Source organism: Pholcus phalangioides, unplaced genomic scaffold (assembly GCF_987345545.1).
Source record: "Pholcus phalangioides strain wild (caught in Gottingen) unplaced genomic scaffold, Ppha-v1.0 ptg000017l_1, whole genome shotgun sequence".
In the NCBI taxonomy this organism is placed as follows: Eukaryota; Metazoa; Arthropoda; class Arachnida; order Araneae; family Pholcidae; genus Pholcus; species Pholcus phalangioides.
The window spans coordinates 54,061,130-54,084,061 of NW_028301610.1; the positions used below are offsets into that span (position 1 = coordinate 54,061,130).

Here is a 22,932-nt window from a genome sequence, read left to right on the forward strand (position 1 = left end):
CCCAGGCCCTCTTGCATACCGGAGAAGCATGCTACCATCTACACCACTGGAGACATGACCCTGCCTTCCTTATTTCACGCACTGTGGCGTGAGGCGCTGAAGTAGAGGCATTAGTAGCCGCTCTTAACTTCAGGAAATGGCCCCCGGGTGGGACGGTTTAGAGTAAGATAGATGGCTTTTTCTCAGCCCGAGATATATATCAAGGAAACAGTTATTTTCCGGATATTTTTGCTGAGGTGAACTCGGAAAGAAAAGTGACCACCGGGACTCGAACCCAGGCCCTCTTGCATACCGGAGAAGCATGCTACCATCTACACCACTGGAGACATGACCCTGCCTTCCTTATTTCACGCACTGTGGCGTGAGGCGCTGAAGTAGAGGCATTAGTAGCCGCTCTTAACTTCAGGAAATGGCCCCCGGGTGGGACGGTTTAGAGTAAGATAGATGGCTTTTTCTCAGCCCGAGATATATATCAAGGAAACAGTTATTTTCCGGATATTTATGCTGAGGTGAACTCGGAAAGAAAAGTCACCACGTGGCCGAGAAAAAGCCATTTATCTCACTCTAAACCGTCCCACCCGGGGGCCATTTCCTGAAGTTAAGAGAGGCTACTAATGCCTCTACTTCAGCGCCTCACGCCACAGTGCGTGAAATAAGGAGGCCAGGGGCATGTCTCCAGTGGTGTAGATGGTAACATGCTTCCCCGATATGCAAGAGGGCCTGGGTTCGAGTCCCGGCGGAGACGTGGTGACTTTTCTTTCCGAGTTCACCTCAGCAAAAATATCCGGAAAATAACTGTTTCCTTGATATCTCGAGGTGAGAAAAAGCCATCTATCTCGCTCTATATTATTATGAGTTATTATTACAGTGAAACCTCACTACAACGATACTCAATATAACAATAAATCCCTCTCCAACGATATTTTTTCAAGTCTTGCTTCGTGGTGTCTTTACTCTAATGTTTAACTGCTGCCTCTCGATAGACCGATAATCCCTCTACAACGACACTTTTTCGAGGTATTTATTACATTATTTGTTATTTTATTCACTCATTTAATGTACTATTTATTATTTTGTTTGTTATCATTTATTGTATATTATTTATTATTTTATTTATTATATACTAACACAACGGCCAAAACAGGCAAAATGCCCAACGAGGGGTGCTGAAAAAGATGCCCATAAAAATATGCATGCCAAATATAACCAAATGATAGCAATCCAATATAAAAACATATAATATATCACGAAAGATAAAACTAATAATTATTGTAATATTTATTATATTATCATCTACTGTTATTTATTAAAATATTTATTATATTATCATCTACTGTTATTTATTAAAATATTTATTATATTATCATCTACTGTTATTTATTAAAATATTTATTATATTATCATCTACTGTTATTTATTAAAATATTTATTATATTACTGATACATATATTATATTACTAATTTTTTTGACTTTGCTTTAATCTCCAGTGGTTCTCAACCGGTGTTCTGCGGGGCCCTTGAGGCTCCTTGTGCACTCTCCAAGGGCTCCGTGGCCGCTTGAGAAAAATAAATAAAAACAGTAAAATTAAATTTTGATGAATAATTAAGTAATGGGCCCACGGGGCTCCGCCATAGAATCTTTTTACTAAAAAGGGCTCCGCGAGTCAAAAAAGGTTGAGAAACGCTGCTTTAATCTATAAGGCCGTGCACGTAGTGCGGCGACCAAGAAGTACGGGAGTGTATAATAGAGACGAAAACAATTGTATTTTTTTGTTCTACACCACACACATTCGAGAAACGAGGCGAAAGGGAGAAAGAGGCCATTCAAAGAGGTACGTGATTTGAACAAACATGTTTGTTTTCACCTCGATCTGCTGATTTTTTCGTTCATTTCTCCCTTTTTTTTCCTTTCCCTCTTCTGTAGGTCATCATCATCACACCCTTACATTTCAGAAACCTTCTGTGGTCACATTTTCTCTCTCTCTATCCTCCTCCTCTTTTACTATGTACGGAGACGTCTCTTCCTCCACCCCATGTATTTTTTTGGTTCCTAGTCGCAATTCTTGGAACTCGTACCTCTTCGCTCCATCTTGAGTGCAGCCTAAAGCTTAAACAGCATTTCAAAAGATATAAAAGAATTTTTATATCAATTTCAAAGCACCATCCGGCTAAATACAGTAAAAGTTCGTTATAAAAACTATGGCTTATAACGAGAATCTCACTATAAGGAGTGATTTGTTTTCAAGTGATTGTGAAATAGCTAATGTTAAAATACAAAAATGTTCGGTTATAGTGAGTTGAAAATTAGGAAGCATTTGCTGTAACGTGAAAAGACTTCTTCCTTCTCTTTCTTCAAGAATCGAACATGATGCCTTTTATCATAGCACATGCTCCTCGTAAAAATTACTCTGAGGTACTTCGAACAACAAATGGAAGCAAAAAAGTCAAATTGTTTTCACTCCTTTTTCCTATTTTTGGGCTTCCTCACCATATACATGGGTTATGTGATGATTTTATTCGACTCGACTTCACTCTTTTCCAGTGACTAAGAGACCACGGGACCAGAACCTGTAGTTTAAAATTGTTTTTGATTGAAAAAAATCGCGGTAAAAAACTTCCCGTTAAAGCCAGGTTTGCCTAGGAGTAGGTTTTTTGCACCGCGTGTAACGAATTGGACCATTTCGTGTGTCGGCAGAAACGTGTTACATGATCACGCTAAGCATTTGTGTTTCCCTAGCGTGGCGCATCAGTTCATGCGGCTATATAGTAGTATCCGAGGATGATGTCTCTCCGCTATCCATACAAAGGTTTTCAACAGCTGGCTCATGCGAAGATATATTTTGCATAGCGGAGAGTGACGTCATCCTCGGATAAGTCGCCATCTAGTGGCATTATCGGCAATTGTGAGCTTTGGCCTGAGTTAGGTCCGACCGTCCATGTGCGGTCCCGTTCAGTGCACACGAGCTCCATGAAAAGATTGAAATATTCATTGCCACTGTAATCTAGTGGTCTAAGGCGTTCACCCGGAAGCACAATTCCATAATGTACTCAGGTTTTACCACGGGATACGCTCATTGGCGAAGATGACAATTACGTCATTAAAGATCGAGGGAAATTCTAACTCCGAACCCATCTCGTGACGTAGTAGCCGAAGAGCCGAACATTACCGATTCGGAGCTACGGCTGTTATATTTGGCAACTTATCGCCAAACACCAGGATTCTCTCTCTCTCTCTCTCTCTCTCTCTCATTAACGATATCGCTTTTATTTCGTCATGACTGCTTGCGCGATAATATTACAAGGATCTAAAATTTTATAGTAATATAATATAACATAATTATCATAATAATAATCATATATAATGTAATATAACAACGCAAAAAAAAAAACATGTTTCCGACTACTTTATTAGTAAATACCCCTGTAGACCGAACTTCGTTCGGACTCGGACGTCGCTTCGTTCCTCCGGCCGTTAAAGGGGGCCCCTGCGCCCGGACTGAAAATATCAACTCTGTTCTCACCACAACCGGAAATATGGCAAAACTGATAAATTGAAACAAGATGTTCCAAAAACCGACCGCGGGTAACACTGTTAAAAAAAAAAATTCAAGCGGCTTTTCAATGGATTTGAACCCACAACCTTCATTACACAAACCCCGTGCTCAAACCATTACACCGACTGGCACATGCCGACCGCAGGTAAAATTAGGTATATCTGTCATTAAACGTTGCAGGAAATTATTGGCGCCAATAACTATGTCGCGCATGCGCATTACATCGAGGCCCGAAGTCACGATCGGGTGTGACGATTTAGTGACGTAATAGTGATTTTACCCAATGAGGCAGATCCCATGTTAAAAAATCCTATGTATGGTATGGAATTACGCCACCCGGAAAGTGAAAGGACGTGGGTCCGTTTCCCTGCAGGGGCAATTGAATTTTCTCTCTTTCCAAAATATGTTTTCGCATCAGAGCCAGCTGTTAAAAACCTTTATATAGTAATATACACCCTGGCATCAGCTATTCTGTCGTCTGCATGCTCAGGTTTGAAGGGAAGGGAAAGAAAACACACACGCACAAAAATGAAGAGAAAATCGGCGAAACGCGCAGTTCACGATGCATTTGACTTCTCAGAAGCAGTCCGCCAATCACGCCTAACGTAAAGCGCTGTCGTGAGAATTGTTGCGCTCTGTAGGAAAACAGTCAAACCGCTCCTCTTATCGGTGAGTGGAAGGCGTGTCGCGATGGACGATTCGCACGCGTTGCACGCGACACAGAAAACCTGCTCCTAGAAAAACCCAGCTTAAGCGAGAAAATGTTGACGAGTAATTACAGTCATGAAAGTGAGCAGTAGTATAATAGAGGGTGTTCTGTTGATGGACTGACAAACTCAGAGGGTTGTTAGTAGGCATCAAGAGGAAGAAAAATTGCAATGAAACATGGTGTCGCAAACCACGTTGAGAGGGTAAAAATCGCGAAAAACGCATGCAAGCTCTGAGTCCAGAGGAGAGGAAAGGTGGATGTCAGTTGATCGCTGAATGCGTTCGTAGGTTCACTCGCCATATCTGACGTAAGCAGTGTCGCAACAGGCATTCCTGTTGAAATTTATCGGGAGAAAAGGAACACCATGCATGAAAATGTAACCCGGGAAGAAGAAGAAACCGTATGCAAATCTGCGTCACAGTGAATAAAAGCGTGGACGCCAGCCCTGTGAAGTTATTCCACCGTGCAACCGTTCTAACAGTTGTAATGTATGAGATAATGGCGCACTTTAGCAATACTGAAAAAGCAGACATGCATTTCATTTACGGAGTTGCAAACGGAAGTACCACAGAGGCAGCACGAATGTACGGAGAGCGTTTTCCCTACAGGCGAGGAATACGATTGCCTAATCCGAAAACATTTGCGCGCTTGCATCTGCAGCTGTGCGAAACGGGATCCTTTCTTGCTTTCCGGTCTGATGCAGGTCGTAGAAGGACTACCAGAACAGCAGGTGTGGAAGACGAGATTTCGGAGATGGTGGCAGATCAGCCATCGGCAAGCACACGAGCTGTGGGCCGTAGCCTTGGTGTGACACAACCCACGACATGGTGGGTGCTTAAGGGCAGGGCCGTCTTAAGAGCATCAGCCAAATTTCAACCGGATCTCATTTTTGTGAGGCCTCTCTCCTTGTGAAGCCCCCACTGCTTAAGGCCCCTTTCACACGCAACGATTTAGTCGTGTCGTCCATTCGTTCCTTTCACACACCCCGATTTCCTGCCGGACGGGTTGTTTGCACTGAAGAATTTCCTCCTTTTTTTCCATTTAGTTTTCACTTCTATCATGGATCGGAAGAAGCGTGTTATAGCGCGATGTGGCTCTTGTATCGTCGTATACGGTATAGAAAACGATACAATCGTGCTCACGTGCACCCAATCAATCAAAGGAGAGATGTGGTGGGCATATTCACCATATTGTTTGCAGAATTAAGAGCAGATGAAAACATTCTTTAATTATTTTAGAATGTCTGTGTCGTCCTTCGACGAACTCCACAACTGCTTGAAAGATCATATTCAGCGGCAGAATAGCAAGATGAGAAATTGCATCCAACCTATAGAAATGCTAGCTGTGGCATATTGTCCATAAATTAAGGATAATTCAGAATCACACGGAAATCGAAATCTAAAGTAAAAATTTCACCTGTAGAATTATCACACATATCTGCAAGAATGATATGCAAATTTCAGGAAGCCACCAGATGATGCCGATAGTACGTCACAATGGCGAGAGTGTAAGAGGGGGGTATATAAGGAATGGTGGCAAAGGAATGAAATTGTTCACAAGAGTTCTGTAAGACGCTCGGTGCCATAAGCGAATAGTTATGACACAGAGGACACATGTGGATGATTTTTTACGTGGTAGAATTATCGGCCGCCTGGAATGTGGGCGTACTCAGATGGAAGTATCCGAGGAACTTGGAATTGCCCAAAGTGTCATCTCTAGGTTTTGGCAACGATTCCAAGATAACGGAAATGTCAGTAGACGTTACAGTACAGGTCGCCCCCGAGTTACAACGCTGAATGAATACCGGTATTTGGCAGTAACTGCCAAAAGAAGCCGACGGAGCACAGCATCCAACCTGTCTCGTCAGCTATCTGCAGCCACGGGTACCACAGTTTCAAGGCAAACCGTGTACAGACGTTTGGGAGATATTGGTCTATATGCTCGCAGGCCTGTCGCATTGTGTTCCGCTCACGGCAACTCACTGTCGGCAGCGATTAGCCTGGAGTAGACAACATGCAATGTGGACATCGTCACAGTGGGCTTGTGTGATGTTTTCCGACGACTCCAGGTTTAGCTTGCAGTCTGATTCACGTAGGACTTTCATATGGATATGGAGAACGCCAGGTACCCGTTACCATCAAGACAACATCATTGAACGACACCGTTACGGTTGTGCAGCATTGCTCGTTTGGGGTGGAATTATACTGGGTTCCAGAACAGATCTGCATGTTCAAACCGGAACCATGAAAGCCCAAATTTATCGGGACATCATTCTGGAACAACATGTACGTTTGTTTAGGGGTGCCATGGGCGCAGAATTTGTGTTTATGGATGACAACGCCCGTCCTCACCGAGCAAAACATCGTAAACGAATGCCTTGAATCTGAGGATATAACCCGTATGGAATGGCCAGCATTCTCACCTGACTTGAATCCGATAGAGCATGTGTGAGACATGCTTGACCGACGAGTTGCAGCCCGTCAACCACCTCCTACATGTGTACCGGAATTTCGGAGAGCATTGCTTGCTGAGTGGAGTGATCTTCCCCAAGATCAGATCGATAATTTGATACTCAGCATACCTAGGCGTTGTACGGACTGTATTTCATCGCATGGGAGACATACAATGTATTAACCATCATACCAACCATGTAATAGTAAGTTTTTGCAAAGGAGATATTTTTTACAATTGCTCCAGGGAGCAAAAATCGTAGTTTTTATGAATGGTATCATACATACACCATCGTTTTTGTTCTTTATGAATAAGTAACGTTTGTTTTGTTTCTGAACCTTTATTTGCCGGAGCTGGCATTATCCTTAATTTATGGACATGAGTTGAATGAGTGCATACAAATGAAAAAAAAGTTTAATTTTTTTTATTTTTCGGCTGTCATTGAGGGGTCAGTTCTAAAACATCAATTGAATCATATCTATTGGTATGAGTAGAAGGGCTCTCCCAATTACGATTCCGTATGATAGACCAAGTGAATGTAGTCACTCATACAGTCTCTAATTTGATCACAAATATGGTCATTCTCTTGATCACTAATATGGTCATTCTCTTGATCACTAATATGGTCATTCTCTTGATCACTAATATGGTCATTCTCTTGATCACTAATATGGTCATTCTCTTGATCACTAATATGGTCATTCTTTCGATCACTAATATGGTCACTCACTCGGTAACTCATACAGTCAGGCACTTCGTCACTCACACAGTAAGTAAAAGGTCACTCACTCACTTGACAATGCATACTACCATACAATCACACACTTACTCATACGATCACTCACTTGGTCACTTATGCAGTCACTTACCTTATTCACTTGGATACTCATACAGTCACTCAAACACTCACTTGGCCACTCATGTGTTCATTTACTCACCTCCATTCAGTCACTCACGCTCACTCATAGAGTCACTCACTTGGTCACTAACTTGATAACTAAAATGTGATGCGTATTTGCTATTGGTGAAGTGCTGTTGTGCACTCTCAAAAAACACTCTCTAGTGCAGCCATCTTCAACCTGCTGCTCCTCGAAGAACCACCGTGCTCCTCGAAGCACCAAGAGTGTTCAATGCTCGTGTCCGATTTCGTGCTCGCGAGCCACTTAATAAACGCTTCAATCGAGCATCCTTTAAAAACTGCATTCAGCGATCACAATTATGCAGATTTTAGGCGTAAGTATGTATGTATGAAGTTGCAACGGGTGCTCCTCGTTTGATGATGGGCAAACAGTGCTCGCGACTCAAGAAAGGTTGGAGACCCCTGCTCTACTGCCTTTGTGATTCGGCCACATATTTTACGACCAAAAATGCTTGTTTAAGTGTCTTATATCACCTCTTAAAGTTTGTCCCATGAGTTTAGAATCGCCGTGTGCTGTAAAGAATACAATGTAATTCTTTTTTTTATTCTATGAGATAAATTTAAAAACTTACTCAACATTCTTACGACGATCCTTCTGGACTGAGCTTTGGACCTTTCACCATCTGTTCTACAGGATGTTCCTTCTGAAGTGCACCTGTGCAGTACTCTGGATTGATGGAGAGTCAAGGCAATTCTAGCGTATAGGCCTATGATGAGAGATATTGGCACAACAAAAAACAGGAACGTTGAACTAATCATGAGTCCTTCCCACGTGGACTTCGGGTTGTTGAAAGGGAATCCACACCATGCGGATTCTACGATGGGTTCATTGTTCTCGTTTTTCAAATAATTAACACTGGTAAAGATCCCAAAGGGCGTCGCGGCAGCAACCGATGTTATCCAGATGATAATGATATTTCTGATGGCGTGAGAAAGTTTCGATTTGGTCTGTTGTCTTATGGGGTGACAGATCGCAATGTACCTCTCCATACTGAACGTGACGATGGTGAGGATGGAGGCGTACGCCGTGGCTTCTGGTACAACAGCCCGGAGATCACAGATGGCGTTGCCGAGTTGCCAAGGGTACTGATGCCATAAGGTGTACAATTCCAACGGCATAGCTGAAATAAATAGTAAAAAAAATTTAAGTTTTTTTCTATTAGGAGAAATATATACCCATTGTTAATATGCATTGTCTCAGCCACCTAGCTGGGCATTTTGCCTGTTGTGGTGTTTTATTTGTATAATATTCGCACTTCTAAAACACCCTTTTTTATCTTTCGAATTGTTGGTTGTAGAAACATACTTTCCAGTAGAAAAATGTATCCAAATAACGCGCCCATTTTTGGTATGCCATTTATTTTATTATGAGCTGTATATGCACCGAGATACAAAATCTAATTTTCTATATATTCCCTGATCTAATTTATAATATATGCTCTTTTTTCTGCGCCGATCACTTAGCAATGCATAAATGTGTTGCTATTTAGAATTTTTAGAAATTTTGTTGCTCTAACCGTAACCGCGAGAGCTATTGTTTTTTGTTTCTCTTCTTATTTTCAAGCACATACGTTGAAACACCTATATCTCGAATTTCATTTACATTTGTTGATTTTTTTCTACCGATAGGGGCTCGTGCATCAGCAAAGTTATTTTATGACCACCCTGTATACAACCCTAGTTAAAAAATGACTCATCTAAAATGGGCATGTTATTCGGATACTTTTTCCTAATTGAAAATTTGTTTCTATAACCAACGGTTCAAAGGAAGGGTGTATAAGGGGGGATTTGAGTTTACATCCTATAAAGATATTTTATCATCTCATTTTTCATCCTATTAAGGTATAACCATATATTTAAGGTATGCGACTACCTTTCTTGATACTTTTCTTTAAAATGGTACTGGAGTGAACTTTAGTACTATTTTTTTATATAAAATGTTCCAAAATGGTGAAAAAAAATAATAAATTTTGGACTACCTACGTCATTTTGTATGAAAAAGTCATTTTTATGTGAAATTTTAAGCAAACCCTACGAAATATTCGAATCCGATTGCAAAGAATTAAGGGAATGTATGTAACATTTTGTTATTTTTACAGTGCATTCAACTAGCAATGATGCAGTTCGTGAACTAAAATTTAAAGGATTGTATGGTATACTCATAAGTTACACTCAAATCTATTAATGTACGTGTGAATTATTTAAAATTTCACTCTACATATTATGAATAAAATACTGTAATTGGACAAATATATGCGATAGACCTTAAATTTTAGTTTATAACCTTAACACACAATATATAGCAAAATATCGAATTAAAATTTTGTAATATGATACAATCAATAGATTTTTAGAAATTATGTTTCAATGAAATGTCAAAAATAGCATTCTTCGTAAAACATGTTTAAGGCTTTTATTCACGGATTTACTAGTGAGTAGGAACCCAACACTGAAGTGGACGCGACTTCGGTTTTAAGCGTCATATGAACAAAACAAAGCTTATTTTGGAATTAAAAGGAATGGGACTTTCATGGAAAATAAAATAAATAAATAAAAAATAAATATAAAAATCGATATTTTTCTTCCAAAAGGACGTTATCTACGTAGTCTGATATTTTTAGGGGGTTGGTGAACGATCTTTTCTTCCCATGCTTTCATATGGGAAAAATCTCCTTCTCCTAAACGTTTAAAAAATTTTCTACAATTTAGGCAATCACTTTTTTTTTTTGAATATTTAAGATATTTTCATAGAATTTAACACAAGCATTTAGGATTTCAATTGTTGGTTATTTTAACTTCAACAACACGCAACTAAGAATTCAAAAACCACCAAAATTTACCCATATATTATGTGCCATAAAATTTTTAAAAATAATTTTAATAAAAGCTCCTCGTATTATAAAGTATGTAGCGCCATAATGTTGAGAAACACAACGTTTCAAGACATTTCAATGAGTGGTGTTTGAAAAAAATGTTCCTCATCTCTAACAAAAAAAACTTGAGAAAAGAGCATTTTAGGGGAAAACATATTAGCATATGTAATGCTTACCAGCAGTTCATGTGAAAATATTTCCAGCACAGGGTAAAACAAAATCTTGAACACAGTCAGACGCAAAAAACATTCGTAGTATTTAAAAAGTGAAAAATTCAAAAAATGTGGGTTTTTTTTTGGAAAATTAGCGTGCACTTAATTTGGAGCAAGACGAAAAAACAACGGATGCGCAGCAACCATCAAAATGTTTTAATCGTTAATATTTGATTAAAAGTAAATATAACATACGGAGAGTTAATCTAATTTCGTAATAGAGCAAGGACGGGATGGCGCGTGTGAAGCGCGAGAGCTTTCCCTCGTTGTCCCGAATACCACGAAACCACAGGAAATCGATAAAGTCCTCATCCAACAAAGACATCACATCCAGTTTTCTCTCTTAGAATAAATCTTGCGCCTGGAAAGGTCATCGCTTGGAGAGAGAGAGAGAGGAAAATACTTGCCACATCTCAACTAGCCTAACTTGCATTCGACAACCGTCGTGGAAATCACGTTAACCAATACGTTTGCTTCACTTTGGCTTCAGACAGCCACACAAACAGAAACGAACTGATTATCTGAATACGCTCCAAGCAATAATCTTTAGATAAAACGTATTTTCTTTGTGCAAGTGCTTTTCAACAAATTGCTTTTTCCTCCCGTTTTGTATAGCATCGATTATATTAAAAAAAAATGGCTGTAAGGTTAATAAAAAATGTTAAGAAATGTCGATTTCTCTCTTTTTCTCTCTTCTACATTTCTTTTTTTTAAACAGAAGTATTTGAATAGAGAGATTTAAAACATTTAAAGTAGGGCTGGGAATCGATTAACATTTTTATACAAGGGGAAGTCATGTGTAACTAAGCTCCTTTGCTTCTATGATCACGTGACTAAGGCTTTGGGTAAGAGCAAAAATGTAGATGTTGTTTACCTTGATTTCCAGAAGGCATTCGATCGGGTCCAACGTGGTAAACTCTTGAAGTGTTTACACGAGATTGGAATTGGGGGCAACTTGCTGAACTGGATAGAATCGTGGTTAAGAGATAGGTCGCAGTTGACACGTTTGGAAAGAGGTATGATGGACATGTTGGGTTGAATCGAGAAGCTATTCATGCTTAGAGTGGGAAGGCCGTGGGTATTCTTTATGGGCATTGTGTGATGTTTTGTCGTGTGTATATATCGTTTTTAATGTTTCTGATTGCATTTTTGGTTGGGTTGCTTTATTTTTGAGGTGTATGACATCCATATTTGTTATGGGCATCTTTTTCTCAGCCACCTCGCTGGGCATTTTGCCTGTTGTGGTGTTGTATTTGTGTTTAAAATTTAAATTTTAACTGGTTAATCAAAACATTTTGATCGATTAATCGAATTTTAATCGAATATTTTCAAATGATATTTATTCATAGCGAACGTAGTGTTCGTAACTATACAGGGTGTCCTGTAAGTGCCAGCACGGCCTTTATCTCGTCAGCCGTTCGACGTAGAGGTATGATTCCAATTTGAAAAAATTGCTCAACAGGTGTTCACAAAAATTACCCTGTACCAGTTTTGAGAGTGAAAATAAAATAAAATAAAAGATAAAATTAAAAAAAATCTAAATTTTTATACAGTCCCATGTGCTATAAGTTCCAATTAGAAAAATGTTGTCTTGTCTCTCTTGATGCCAGGAAAAAAAAATTCTATGTTTTTAAGTCAGATATTCAAATTCGGAAAACGGCGGAAATTTGGGTAAGAACAGCGTTAAATACGGAAAAACCGTTTAACCCGCATTTAACGCTGTTCTTCCCCAAATTTCCTCCGTTTTCCGAATTCCAACATCTCTGTGAATTATAACTTCCACTTATAAACGTGGAATTTTTTCCCGTTTTTTTCAGTAGGTACAGGGCAGCAACGTTCTAATTGGAAGTTAGTTTGTTTTAAAAATTAGAATCATACCTCTACGACCATGGGCGGAGATACGGGGAAGGGGCATGGGGAGCATTGCCCCCAGCGTCAAAGGTGGAGTCGATTGATTTAATGTATATGTGTATATATGAATGGGCATCATCATCGTGCCTTCCCCCCTCCCCAGACTTTCAAGTCCATCTCCGCCTATGGAACATGATTTATATGAGATATTTTATCGGTTTAGTCAATTTTATAATTTAACTTTTAATCAAAATTTTGATTGGATTGCTCCAGTAGATTAACTCATCTAAAATTTTTATAATCGGGCCAGTCCTAATTAGAAGGAGTAAATATAGAATGGTTGTAAAATAAATTTGCCGATATGCGTGTCTCTAGCGGCCGCAAAATGTATGAATACGAATGGAATTGGATATACAGGGTGATTGCATAATTTCCCTTGCAGCATTTTACTGGTGAATCGTTGATCCTAGAGACATACCTCCAATTAGAAAAAGTATCGAGATAACGTGTGCAACTCAGACATATCATTCATGTTGCAAGGGGTTCTATATAGTTATTAAAACAAAAAATTAACTCTTTATACGGACACCCAAAACCCAATTAGAAAGATGTTGCCCTGTCTCTCTTGAGGCCAATCAAAAAAAAATCCACGTTTTTAATGTGTAAGAACAATATACACTGAGAGATTTGAATTCAAAAAGCGGTGAGAAAAGATGGGAAAGAACAGCATAAACTAACCGACAGTGCTCCTTTCCTTCGTTTATGCTGCCTTTTTCCACCTCTTTTCTCCGAATTTTAAAATTCAAATATCTTAGCAAATGTTTCACTTCAAAGGTGGATTTTTTTTATTGTCAGCATTATAAGAGAAAGTGTTTTTGAGGACAGGGTGTCCGTATAAAAATGTTATTCTTTCATTTTGATAACTATACAACCCCTTGCAACATAAATGACGCATCTGAGCTGTAAACGTTATTTGGATACTTTTTTTTTTAACTGGGAAGTGTGCTTCCAGGATGAACTGTTCGCCAGTAAAATGTGGCAAGGGGAATTATGGAATCATCCCTGTATAGGTGTTCCAGAGCCATGTATAGGTGCGCTCGAGAATGAAGAGAAACACAAAACCCTAGCTCTCGTGGTTACGGTCACAGCAACAAAATTTCGAAAAATCCAAATAGCAACGTTCACTCGTATAGGGCCCACATTGCTAAGAGATCGGATAAGTGAAAAACCACGAATGGCGTTAGAACGGAACCTGTAACACCATAAACGCCGACGAAGGACGCAAGACAAAAAAAAAAACCTCACAGACGGGTTGGTGCTCTAACCTCTCGGAGGGGAACTTCTGGGGATGTATTCTGTACAAAGTGAGCATGAAATAAGCCGACTTCTTTAAAGCTCCCCCCTTTAAAGCTGTAATTATCAATCGAATCGATACAAAAACGTTTGCATCTGCTACTTTGAACAACACATATCCGACCCGTGGCAGTCGAAGTCATCTTATGTGACCCGCGACTTCAAGCATAATTGTTTAAAAATGAATTAATAGACACATTTCTCTACCCGCCGTGTGGTTCCACACCCCTTCAGTGGCCCGCTGCACATTTCCAGACCCTGTTATTATCTGGACATGCGGCATATTTGCGAATCGCTTGAGTGACCTGTAGCACAGTTCCAGATTATTTAAGAAACCCGTTGGCCCATTTACAGATCACTTAAGTGTCGTGGCATATTCCTATATCATTTGAATGACTCGCGGCTTATTTGCAAATCAGGTCCAGAGCACTTGAGACACTCACAGTACATTTACAAATCACTTAAGTAACCCGTATCCTTTCCAGATCACGTAAATGACATGCGGCACATTTATAGATCATCATGGCACAATTCCAGAGCACTGAAGTGACCTGCAGCATATTTATAGAGCATTCGAGTGACCTGCGGCACGATTCCAGATCACTCATGCTGCCCGCGGCACATTTGAACATCACTTAAGCGACCCGCGCAACAATTCTAATTCCCTTAAGTGACCCGCAACATACTTACAGAGCACCAGTGACCCGTGGCATATTTACGGATCACTTGAGTGATCTAGGCATGATTCTAGGTCACATTCAAGCGGTCTGCATTTACATATCAATCGATTAAGTGGCCCATGACACGTTTTCAAATCAATGAAGTGGCCCGCACCCACCTAAAGGTTGAATACTCTTTGTTCTAGAGAGAAATATTGAAGCACAACGAGACTTTTTTGATTTTAATCTCTTTAGCAGAAGTTAGCACAGGGGCGGCTTGAGCGAGGGTGCACGGGGTGCAGTGCACCCGGACGGCTCAAGTCAGACACAAAAATGTTTTTCAAAACCGGTCGTAAAAATTCACATATCACACTTTTGAGCCATACCTTGACAACGAAGATGTTGAGGAAACTTGAAGGAACAAACTGGGCCTGAGGCCGTAATACCAAAAACAAGAACGTACTCTTGGCTGCTGCTGCTGCTGCCTCTACTTCAGCGCCTCACACCACAGTGCGTGAAATAAGGAAGGCGGGGTCGTGTCTACAGTGGTGTAGATGGCAGCATGCTCGCCCGGTTTACAAGAGGATCTAGGTTCGGCGGAGGCCCGATGACTTTTCTTTTCGAGTTCATCTCGGTATAATATCCAGAAAATATCTGTTGCCCTGAAGAATGTACTCTGTGGCAAGGGTACATTTTGGTGCCCCAACCCAGTAATTTTTCTGGAATGGTAAAATATAGGCAAAGGAAAAATTCGGCTTCTCTCTTGTGCGACTATGGAGCATGAGAAATGAATTTGAGTAAAATTATTAATGAAACTCGCTTCGTTGTACTTCTTTTCACGGGCAGCGGCGTCAGAGCCAGGGATGTTGGTGACAGGAATTTATGGCTCGAGTCTGAGCACCCCCAGAAGTAGCTATATCGAAATTTTCTACATAAAGCTTAAAACGAGCATCAACCGGTACGAAATACTTCCAACACCCCTGTTTACGGGATAAGTGTAAATAATGATCATGAGGTCCAACAAGGGCAGGGCTTGAAGAGATCTGCCCTGAACGATTCTGGTCATTTTTTGGTTTTTACACGATATAAATTTCCTATAGAGGAGCAAGCTAAAGGTCCTATACCTAAGGGCCTTGCCGCAGGTTGTGGAGGGGGTCATGGTAATGATTCTCAACAATAAGACTGTAATATAAAGTTATCTGGCGTAATTATGAATGATAAAATAATCCTGGTCCTAAACGCGGGACAGTTTCTGTAAAAGCGGGACGTATGGTCACGCTTAGACATTTTGTCCGGCTAACACTGGCACGTTTCTTTGTACTGAAAAAAATCGGGTTTATCATGGGGAGCACTGTCAGCCTCCCGCCAGGATGTTTTAAGGCGGCACGTGAGGCTTTGCACCCGGGCGAAAGGCAAGCCGCCCCCGAGTTTGCAATAACCAGACCTCACCTTCAGCATCGAGAATAAAAACGGCACCAAACATCAGCAGGACGTATTTTATGCATTATTTATACACCACCGATACAACAGAAATTATTATTCGTAAATTATTTTTGGATGGTAAAGATAATCTCTCACATATTCTCATGCGAGTTTCAGTCGAAAGGAAACCAGACTCTCTTCCTATTTGAATAAACTGCGAGAAGAAGTAAACATGCTTCGCATGATGTTTCCATCCAAAGTCACTGATGGAAATTTGGATAAAAAATAAAAAGAATCTTAATATTTAGAAAATATGTATTCTCCATGCATCAGGGATGTGCAGGCTCGTGGAAAAAAACCCTACATTTTTGTACCATGAATATTTATTACGGGAATTTCTTGCCGTCGACTTCATGTTTTATTCAAATACACCGAGTCGTCTTTGTTATGTATTATGAGCATTAAAAAAAATCAAATATATTGTGATATTTTGTGAAAACCTTTGCAAACTCAATTTCGTATCGATTTTGTTTTCTCTTCCGCACTAAAATAAATGACATGAATGAATTTATACAGGGTGTCCTGTAAGTCCTAATGTGGTCATTATCTCATGAACCGTTCGTCGTAGAAGTATGATTCCAATTTAAAAAATGCTTTAAAAACTTACTCGGTATCAGTTTTGAGAATGAAAATACTATGTACCACAAAATTAAAAAAAAAATCGATATTTTTATACCGTCCCTTTGTCCTCCAACTTCCAATTAGAAAGTTGTTGCCCTGTCTCCCCTGAGTCCAGCAAAAAAAAAAAATTCCTAGGTTTTTAAGAGCAATATCCCGTGAGATATTCGAATCGAAAAAACGGAGGAAAATTGGGAAAGAACAGCATAAATAATGAACAACGCTCCCCCATCACCCACCCCATTTAAAAAAATGGCCTTTGTCCCAAGTTGGGCGTGGGTACCCTAACTTGGGACGATGTAGTTTTTTGTGTGTTGTTTCACGTTTAAACGCTTTAGTTTCTTCGTTTTTCGAGATGGCTCAAGACAATAGCAGACTGTGTGTGAAAACAGCTCAGAAATCATTTTATTCACCAAAAATAACGTCACAACCTTTGTAACAAAATCACAGAGTAAGTTCTCTGGTAAGAAAAAAATGTCACGCATCACAGCATGGAAAATAGGAACAAATGAACTTAGGAAGTAGAAAAATTTAAAAAAACTAGGAAAAATTGAACTAAAATAACTTGAAGTAGAAAAATTCAACAAACTTAAAAACTTTAATGTGCGTAGGGACTTTGGGTCTGACACGAACGAACAAAAAACAAAACATTGAAATCAAGGAAACATATTCTCTAGATATTATGCCGAGGTGAATACGGGAAAAAAAGTCACGTGGTCTCCGCCGGAACTCGAACCCAGGCTCTCTTTCAAACCGGGCACAAGTATGCTACCACCTACATCACTGGAGACACGAACCCGCCTTCCTTATTTCATGCGCTGGAGCGTGAGACGCTGATGTGAAGGCATTGGTAGCTTCTCTTAACTTCAGCAAATGGCCCCCAGGTGGGACGGTAGAGGAAGGCTGGCTACTACTCCAGTGGTGTAGATGGTAGCATGCTTGGCTGGTTTGCAAGAGAGCCTGGGTTCGAATCCCGGTGCAGACTAGATGCCTTTTCTTTCCGGGTTCATCTCGGCATAATATCCAAAAAATATCCGTCTCCCTGATATACTGGGCTGAAGAAAAGCCGCCTGTCTCTCACAACATTGAAATGTTTGAAAAGCTCGAGGACAAAAGTGTAGCAATAATCAGCGGACGCTAAAGGCCGAAACACACTACACTGATAGAGACGTTGTGAATTCTGATTCGTGTAAATTTTGTGACGGGGGAATTCAACGTCACAGAACTTCCATGAATCAGAACTCAGTATCTGACGTTACGTGATTATCCAGCACCTCCTAGAGATAAAAGGCCTCTGCACTGTTTGCCATAAACGTCATTCAGACTACCTAGCAAGCTTGTCACATTTTGAAACACAGCATCCTATTTCGTTTCTTCTTATTTTGGCGGAGAATCTTCCTGATTGGCTCACAAATACCGCATAGTGATTGGATGTGGGGCATAGAAATCGCAAATTCTGAGCCCGATCATTTAATTTCCTCACAACGATGATACCGGCGCGAGCAGGGAATTTTTTCCCTGAATATTCTGAGGGAAAATGGATTACTTACTGACGTCACACGCAGACTGCGGAGGCCTTCTATCTGTAGGAGGTGCTGGATTATCACGTCTCGTCAGTGTAGTGTTTTGGACTCTAAGTGAGTTGGACTTTCAGCCTCGAATATTTCACACCCGGCATTTCGCCCCTTGTGTACATATTACATTTATGTGAGTATGCTGAAAAAATTTCAACAATGCATATAATGTTTTGAATATCCTCCACTTGGTCATTCACCCAACGATACAGTCACTCACACTCAAACACTCAAACGGTCACTCACTTGGTAATTCATTAGGTTGATCATATGGTTACTCACTTATTCCCTCATACGGTCGCTCACTTGATCATTCACATGGTCACTCACTTGATCATTCACATAGTCACTCACTGGATCATTCACATGGTCACTCACTTGATCATTCACACGGTCCCTCACTCACTCATGCAGTCAATTGAACGCTCACACATACGATCACTCACTTGGTCACTCGTACAGTCACTCACTCATGAGTCAATCGCACACTCACTTGGTCACTCATACAGTCACTCACTCACTCATACGGTCACTCGCCAAGGATTGAGGGTATGGTTCACAAAATACGAAATGTAAATTAAATTCAGAGTTGTAAATATTCTACAACTGTCAGAAAACTAATTACTACTTATTATGAATAAAAGAAAAATTAAATGATTGATTTCATTACATTTGTGTACAGTCCCTAAAAATGGCAACTTTTGAGCCAACGAAAACTAGCCAACGCAGTGATAAGTTGCCAAAACATAGCAATTTTATACATTGCGTAATTGGCGATGAAAAATTTTGTCGACCATTCGATTTTGAAATTCGTCAGTCTTTCAGTGCATGTAGCTCGCCAATAAATCCAGATATTTTGGTGAAAATGGTGTCATCTTATACGATTTTTTTCATTATTTTCAAATATGTACTTAGTTTGCGTGTAGGTCTCTTAAAAACTTCACAAATGCAGGGTTTTTTTTTAGAATCGACACATATTTTCCCCATAATCGATTATCCACCGTAACTCGAAAACGGTTTGAGATAGAACAAGGTTGATGAAGTGTTTCATGATCTTCTTATTCACCCTGTATAAAATGACATATTCTGAGTGATTCATCCTAGCAGAGCCGAAACTGCTGGAGTTATAAATATTAAATTTCATCAGCAGTTTGATTTCATGACGTAAAGACTCACTAAGAAGGGTTTTTTTTAGAAATTCAATCCCTAAGAGGTTCATAAGAGGGGTATGAATAGGGTAATGTAACTACTGAAGCTATAAATATGAAATTTTGGTCGGGTACTACAGAAACGGCGACATGACCACAGAAAAAATAGCTACCTCAAGGAGTCCCACACCGGTTAGCGCACCAACCTCTCGGTGAGTGCAATATAGGATGCCGTTCGGAATCGGCAGTAAATTGTAGGCCCCGGTCTAATTAGCCCTCGTGTGTAAAAAATGACCGTGGTGCCAAAAATGATCAAATGAAATTTAGTCAGTAGATTTATTTTATGATGTAAAGAAACTAGCGCATCAACCCCTTAGAGCTGAGGTCTTCAACCTTTCTCTAGTCGCGAGCACTGCCTGTACCCATCATCAAAAGACGAGCACCGTTACGGCCAGTTTGATGTACGTGTGCATGAAATCCGGATGATTTTAATCCTTGAATGCAATTTGTACAAGATGGTTTAGTTAGGACGTTGATCAAAAACGCTCGCAAGCACAAAATTGGACGCGAGCATCTCGAGCACTCTGGGTGCTTCAGGGAGCACTGCGGTGCTCGCGACCTTTTTGTTTCTGCAACCATAACCGCGAGAGCTAGGCTTTTGTTTCTCTCTCCATTCTCAAGCGCATACTTGAAAACACCTATATCTCGATTTTCATTTGCATTCGTTGATTTTTGAGGCCGTTCGGGGCTTTTGTGTATCGGCAAAGTTTATTTATGGCCACCCTGTATATTTATAAGAGGGTTTTTTTGTATTTTTTTTTCGACATTTAGTGGGGCAGATATTCTTGCTGATGTAGTTCATGACCTGTTGGCAGGCGATGCTTCAAATAGCACCTTCCGGAGGTGTAAAAAAGACTGCTTCTTTCATGCTTTGAATGAGGATAGAAGTCTCAATAAATATAGCTTCTGTCTGGTGTGGTAGATGCTTGTGACAGATGAGTGACACTCACTGACTTGAAAAAAGATTTAAATAAAATCCACACCAAAGATCGGCGGGAACAGCTAAAGCACCTCAGACGCGTGGCATAGTTAGGCAAGTTGTTGTGGGGAATCTACGGTATGTTTTATTGTCTTTTGTGCGTTTTATATTTGATTGATTAATGGCATGCTTGTGTATTAAGCCAGGATTACACTATAAAAGTTTGGTATGAGAACTTTTATCAAACTTGAAAAATGCAACAAATAAGCGCATCGGTTATATTTGAGCGGGTGTAACGATGTGCTTATTGGTTGGTTTGTTTTTTTTTTTCAAATATCGTAAACGGTCTTTTATCAAATTTTTATAATGCAATCCCGATCTAAAGCCGGCATTACACTGTAAAAGTTTCAGAAAAGTTATTTTACAAAACTTGAAGGAAAAAACAGCCAATGAGCCTGTTGGTTACATTCGGTCGAATGTAAGCAACGCATTTATTGGTTGCATTTTTAAATTTTTATAAATGAACTTCTTTAAAAGTTTTATAGTGTAATCCCGGCCAGAATTACGCTGTAAAAGTTTGATAAAAGATATTTTACAAACCTATAAAAACAACCTATAAGCCTATTTCGAATGTAACCGATACGCTTATTGGTTGCATTTTTGAAATTTTATGAGAGAGCTTTTACAAAACTTTCATAGTGTAATCCCGTCCTTAGGCCTGGGATTAAACTATAAAAGTTTGATACAAGTTCTTTTATAAATCTTGAAGAATGCAACCAATAATTGTACCGGTTACATTCGCACAAAGGTAACCGATAATCTTATTGGTTACATTTTTTAAGTTTTATAAAATAATTTTTATCAAACTTTTATAATGTAATCCCGGCCTAATACCCAAGCGTCGTTGGTAAATTTGATTAACAGTAAAAAAAATATCACTTTTACCGAAGATCGTGCATAATACCCAAGTGTCGTTGGCAAATTTGATAAATACTTGAAATTTATCACCTACATCTGTGATTATGCATAATACCCTAGTCGTGAATTTGATGAATATGAAAAGAAATGCCAAATGAGCCGAAGGTAGGGATTACACTATAAAAGTTTCATAAAAGTTCATTTATTAAAACTTTAAAAATGCAACCAATAAGGTTATCGGTTACATTTGCGAATGTAACTGATAATCTTATTGGTTGCATATTTCAAGTTTTGTAAAAGATATTTTATCAAACTTTTACAGTGTAATCCTGGCTTAATATGTGTGATGAATATAGTCGACGCGATAATACCGTATGCCAGTGGTTCTCAACCGGGGGCCATATGACCCCCTAGTGGTACTGGGACACTTCAAGTGGAGCCACGGAAGAAAGGGGCCATGACAGGTGTCGAGGTGTCTAGGAGATATGATCGAAGTGTTCAAAATTTTCAATGGGATGGATAGGATGGACCATGAACTTTTAATACACCGCCAATCGACTGCTTTTACAAGGGAACACCAGTATCGATTGGTAAGGGACAATGCGAGGTTATGGTGTCGCAGGGAATTTTTCTCTAATAGGGTTGTTAATAAATGGAATAGCTTACCCCCGGAGGTAGTAAATTGTAAAACAATTGACACGTTTAAAAAGAAATACGATAAACATGTTGGGGTAAATCGAGAGGCTATCCATTCTTAGAATAAGACAACCATAAGTATTCTTTATGGGCATTGTATAATATTTTATCATGTGTATATATTGATTATAATTTTTGTTAATTGTATTTTTGAAATATATGACATCCATATTTTTATGGGCATCTTTTTCTCAGCCACCTCGTTGGGTATTTTGCCTGTTGTGGCGTTGTATTTGTATTTGTATTAGGTGGTTTGGAGGACTGCAGAGAGCTGAGAAGAAAAATTAAGGTATGAAGAAATAAAGCTTTTATATTAGTGACTATACACTTACAGAATCCAACAAAACCACCCATAAAACCAGGGCCGTCTTAGGGCATGGACCCACCCGGGCATCACTGCCTACATTTTGCAGCAGATTCCCTAGAATGGGGATTTCGCAGGTCCCTGGCTACATTTTTCACAGACCCCTCCTCTATATTAAATTCATAGTGTGGAAAACAAAAAATGATGAAAACCATATCCGGCCTCGTGCTGCAGCTGTGTCAGCCCCACTCTTGTGAGGAGTCATGCCCGGGGGTCTCATGTCCATAAGTGACCCCACCTTATGATATTTTGTATACTACAATAAATTTTGAAAATAAGTAGAAAATACAGTATGTAGGCTGTTTATTTCCAGCTAAGTATGGGACTACCATAGTATCACTTTGCCTAAGGCACCCATGATCTTGAGAACGCCCTGAATAGATCCCGGACTAGTGGGGAGCTCAATAAATTCTAGGCCAGTGGCCTGGAGGCCAATCTTATTCGCCAAATTTTTGTTCAGTATAAATTCACTGAAAAAATCAATTCAATACGTATAAAGGACCTTGCTTTTAGATGACGGTCCAAGACTGGGTAAGATAGGGGAGCCACGGCAAAAAAAATATGGTTCAAAG

At 39.7% G+C, this 22,932-nt stretch overlaps 1 protein-coding gene across 1 annotated transcript in view; it reads right to left on the reverse strand.

Moving 5' to 3' along the window:
- LOC149074119 (neuromedin-U receptor 2-like) overlaps positions 1 to 22,932 on the reverse strand; it is a 149,969-nt gene that overhangs the window by 25,560 nt on the left and 101,477 nt on the right. Inside the window, exon 2 of the mRNA XM_089246276.1 lies at positions 8,206 to 8,754. Within this exon, the coding sequence (XP_089102402.1) occupies positions 8,206 to 8,754 (549 nt within the window). The remainder of the gene's footprint in view (positions 1 to 8,205; positions 8,755 to 22,932) is intronic.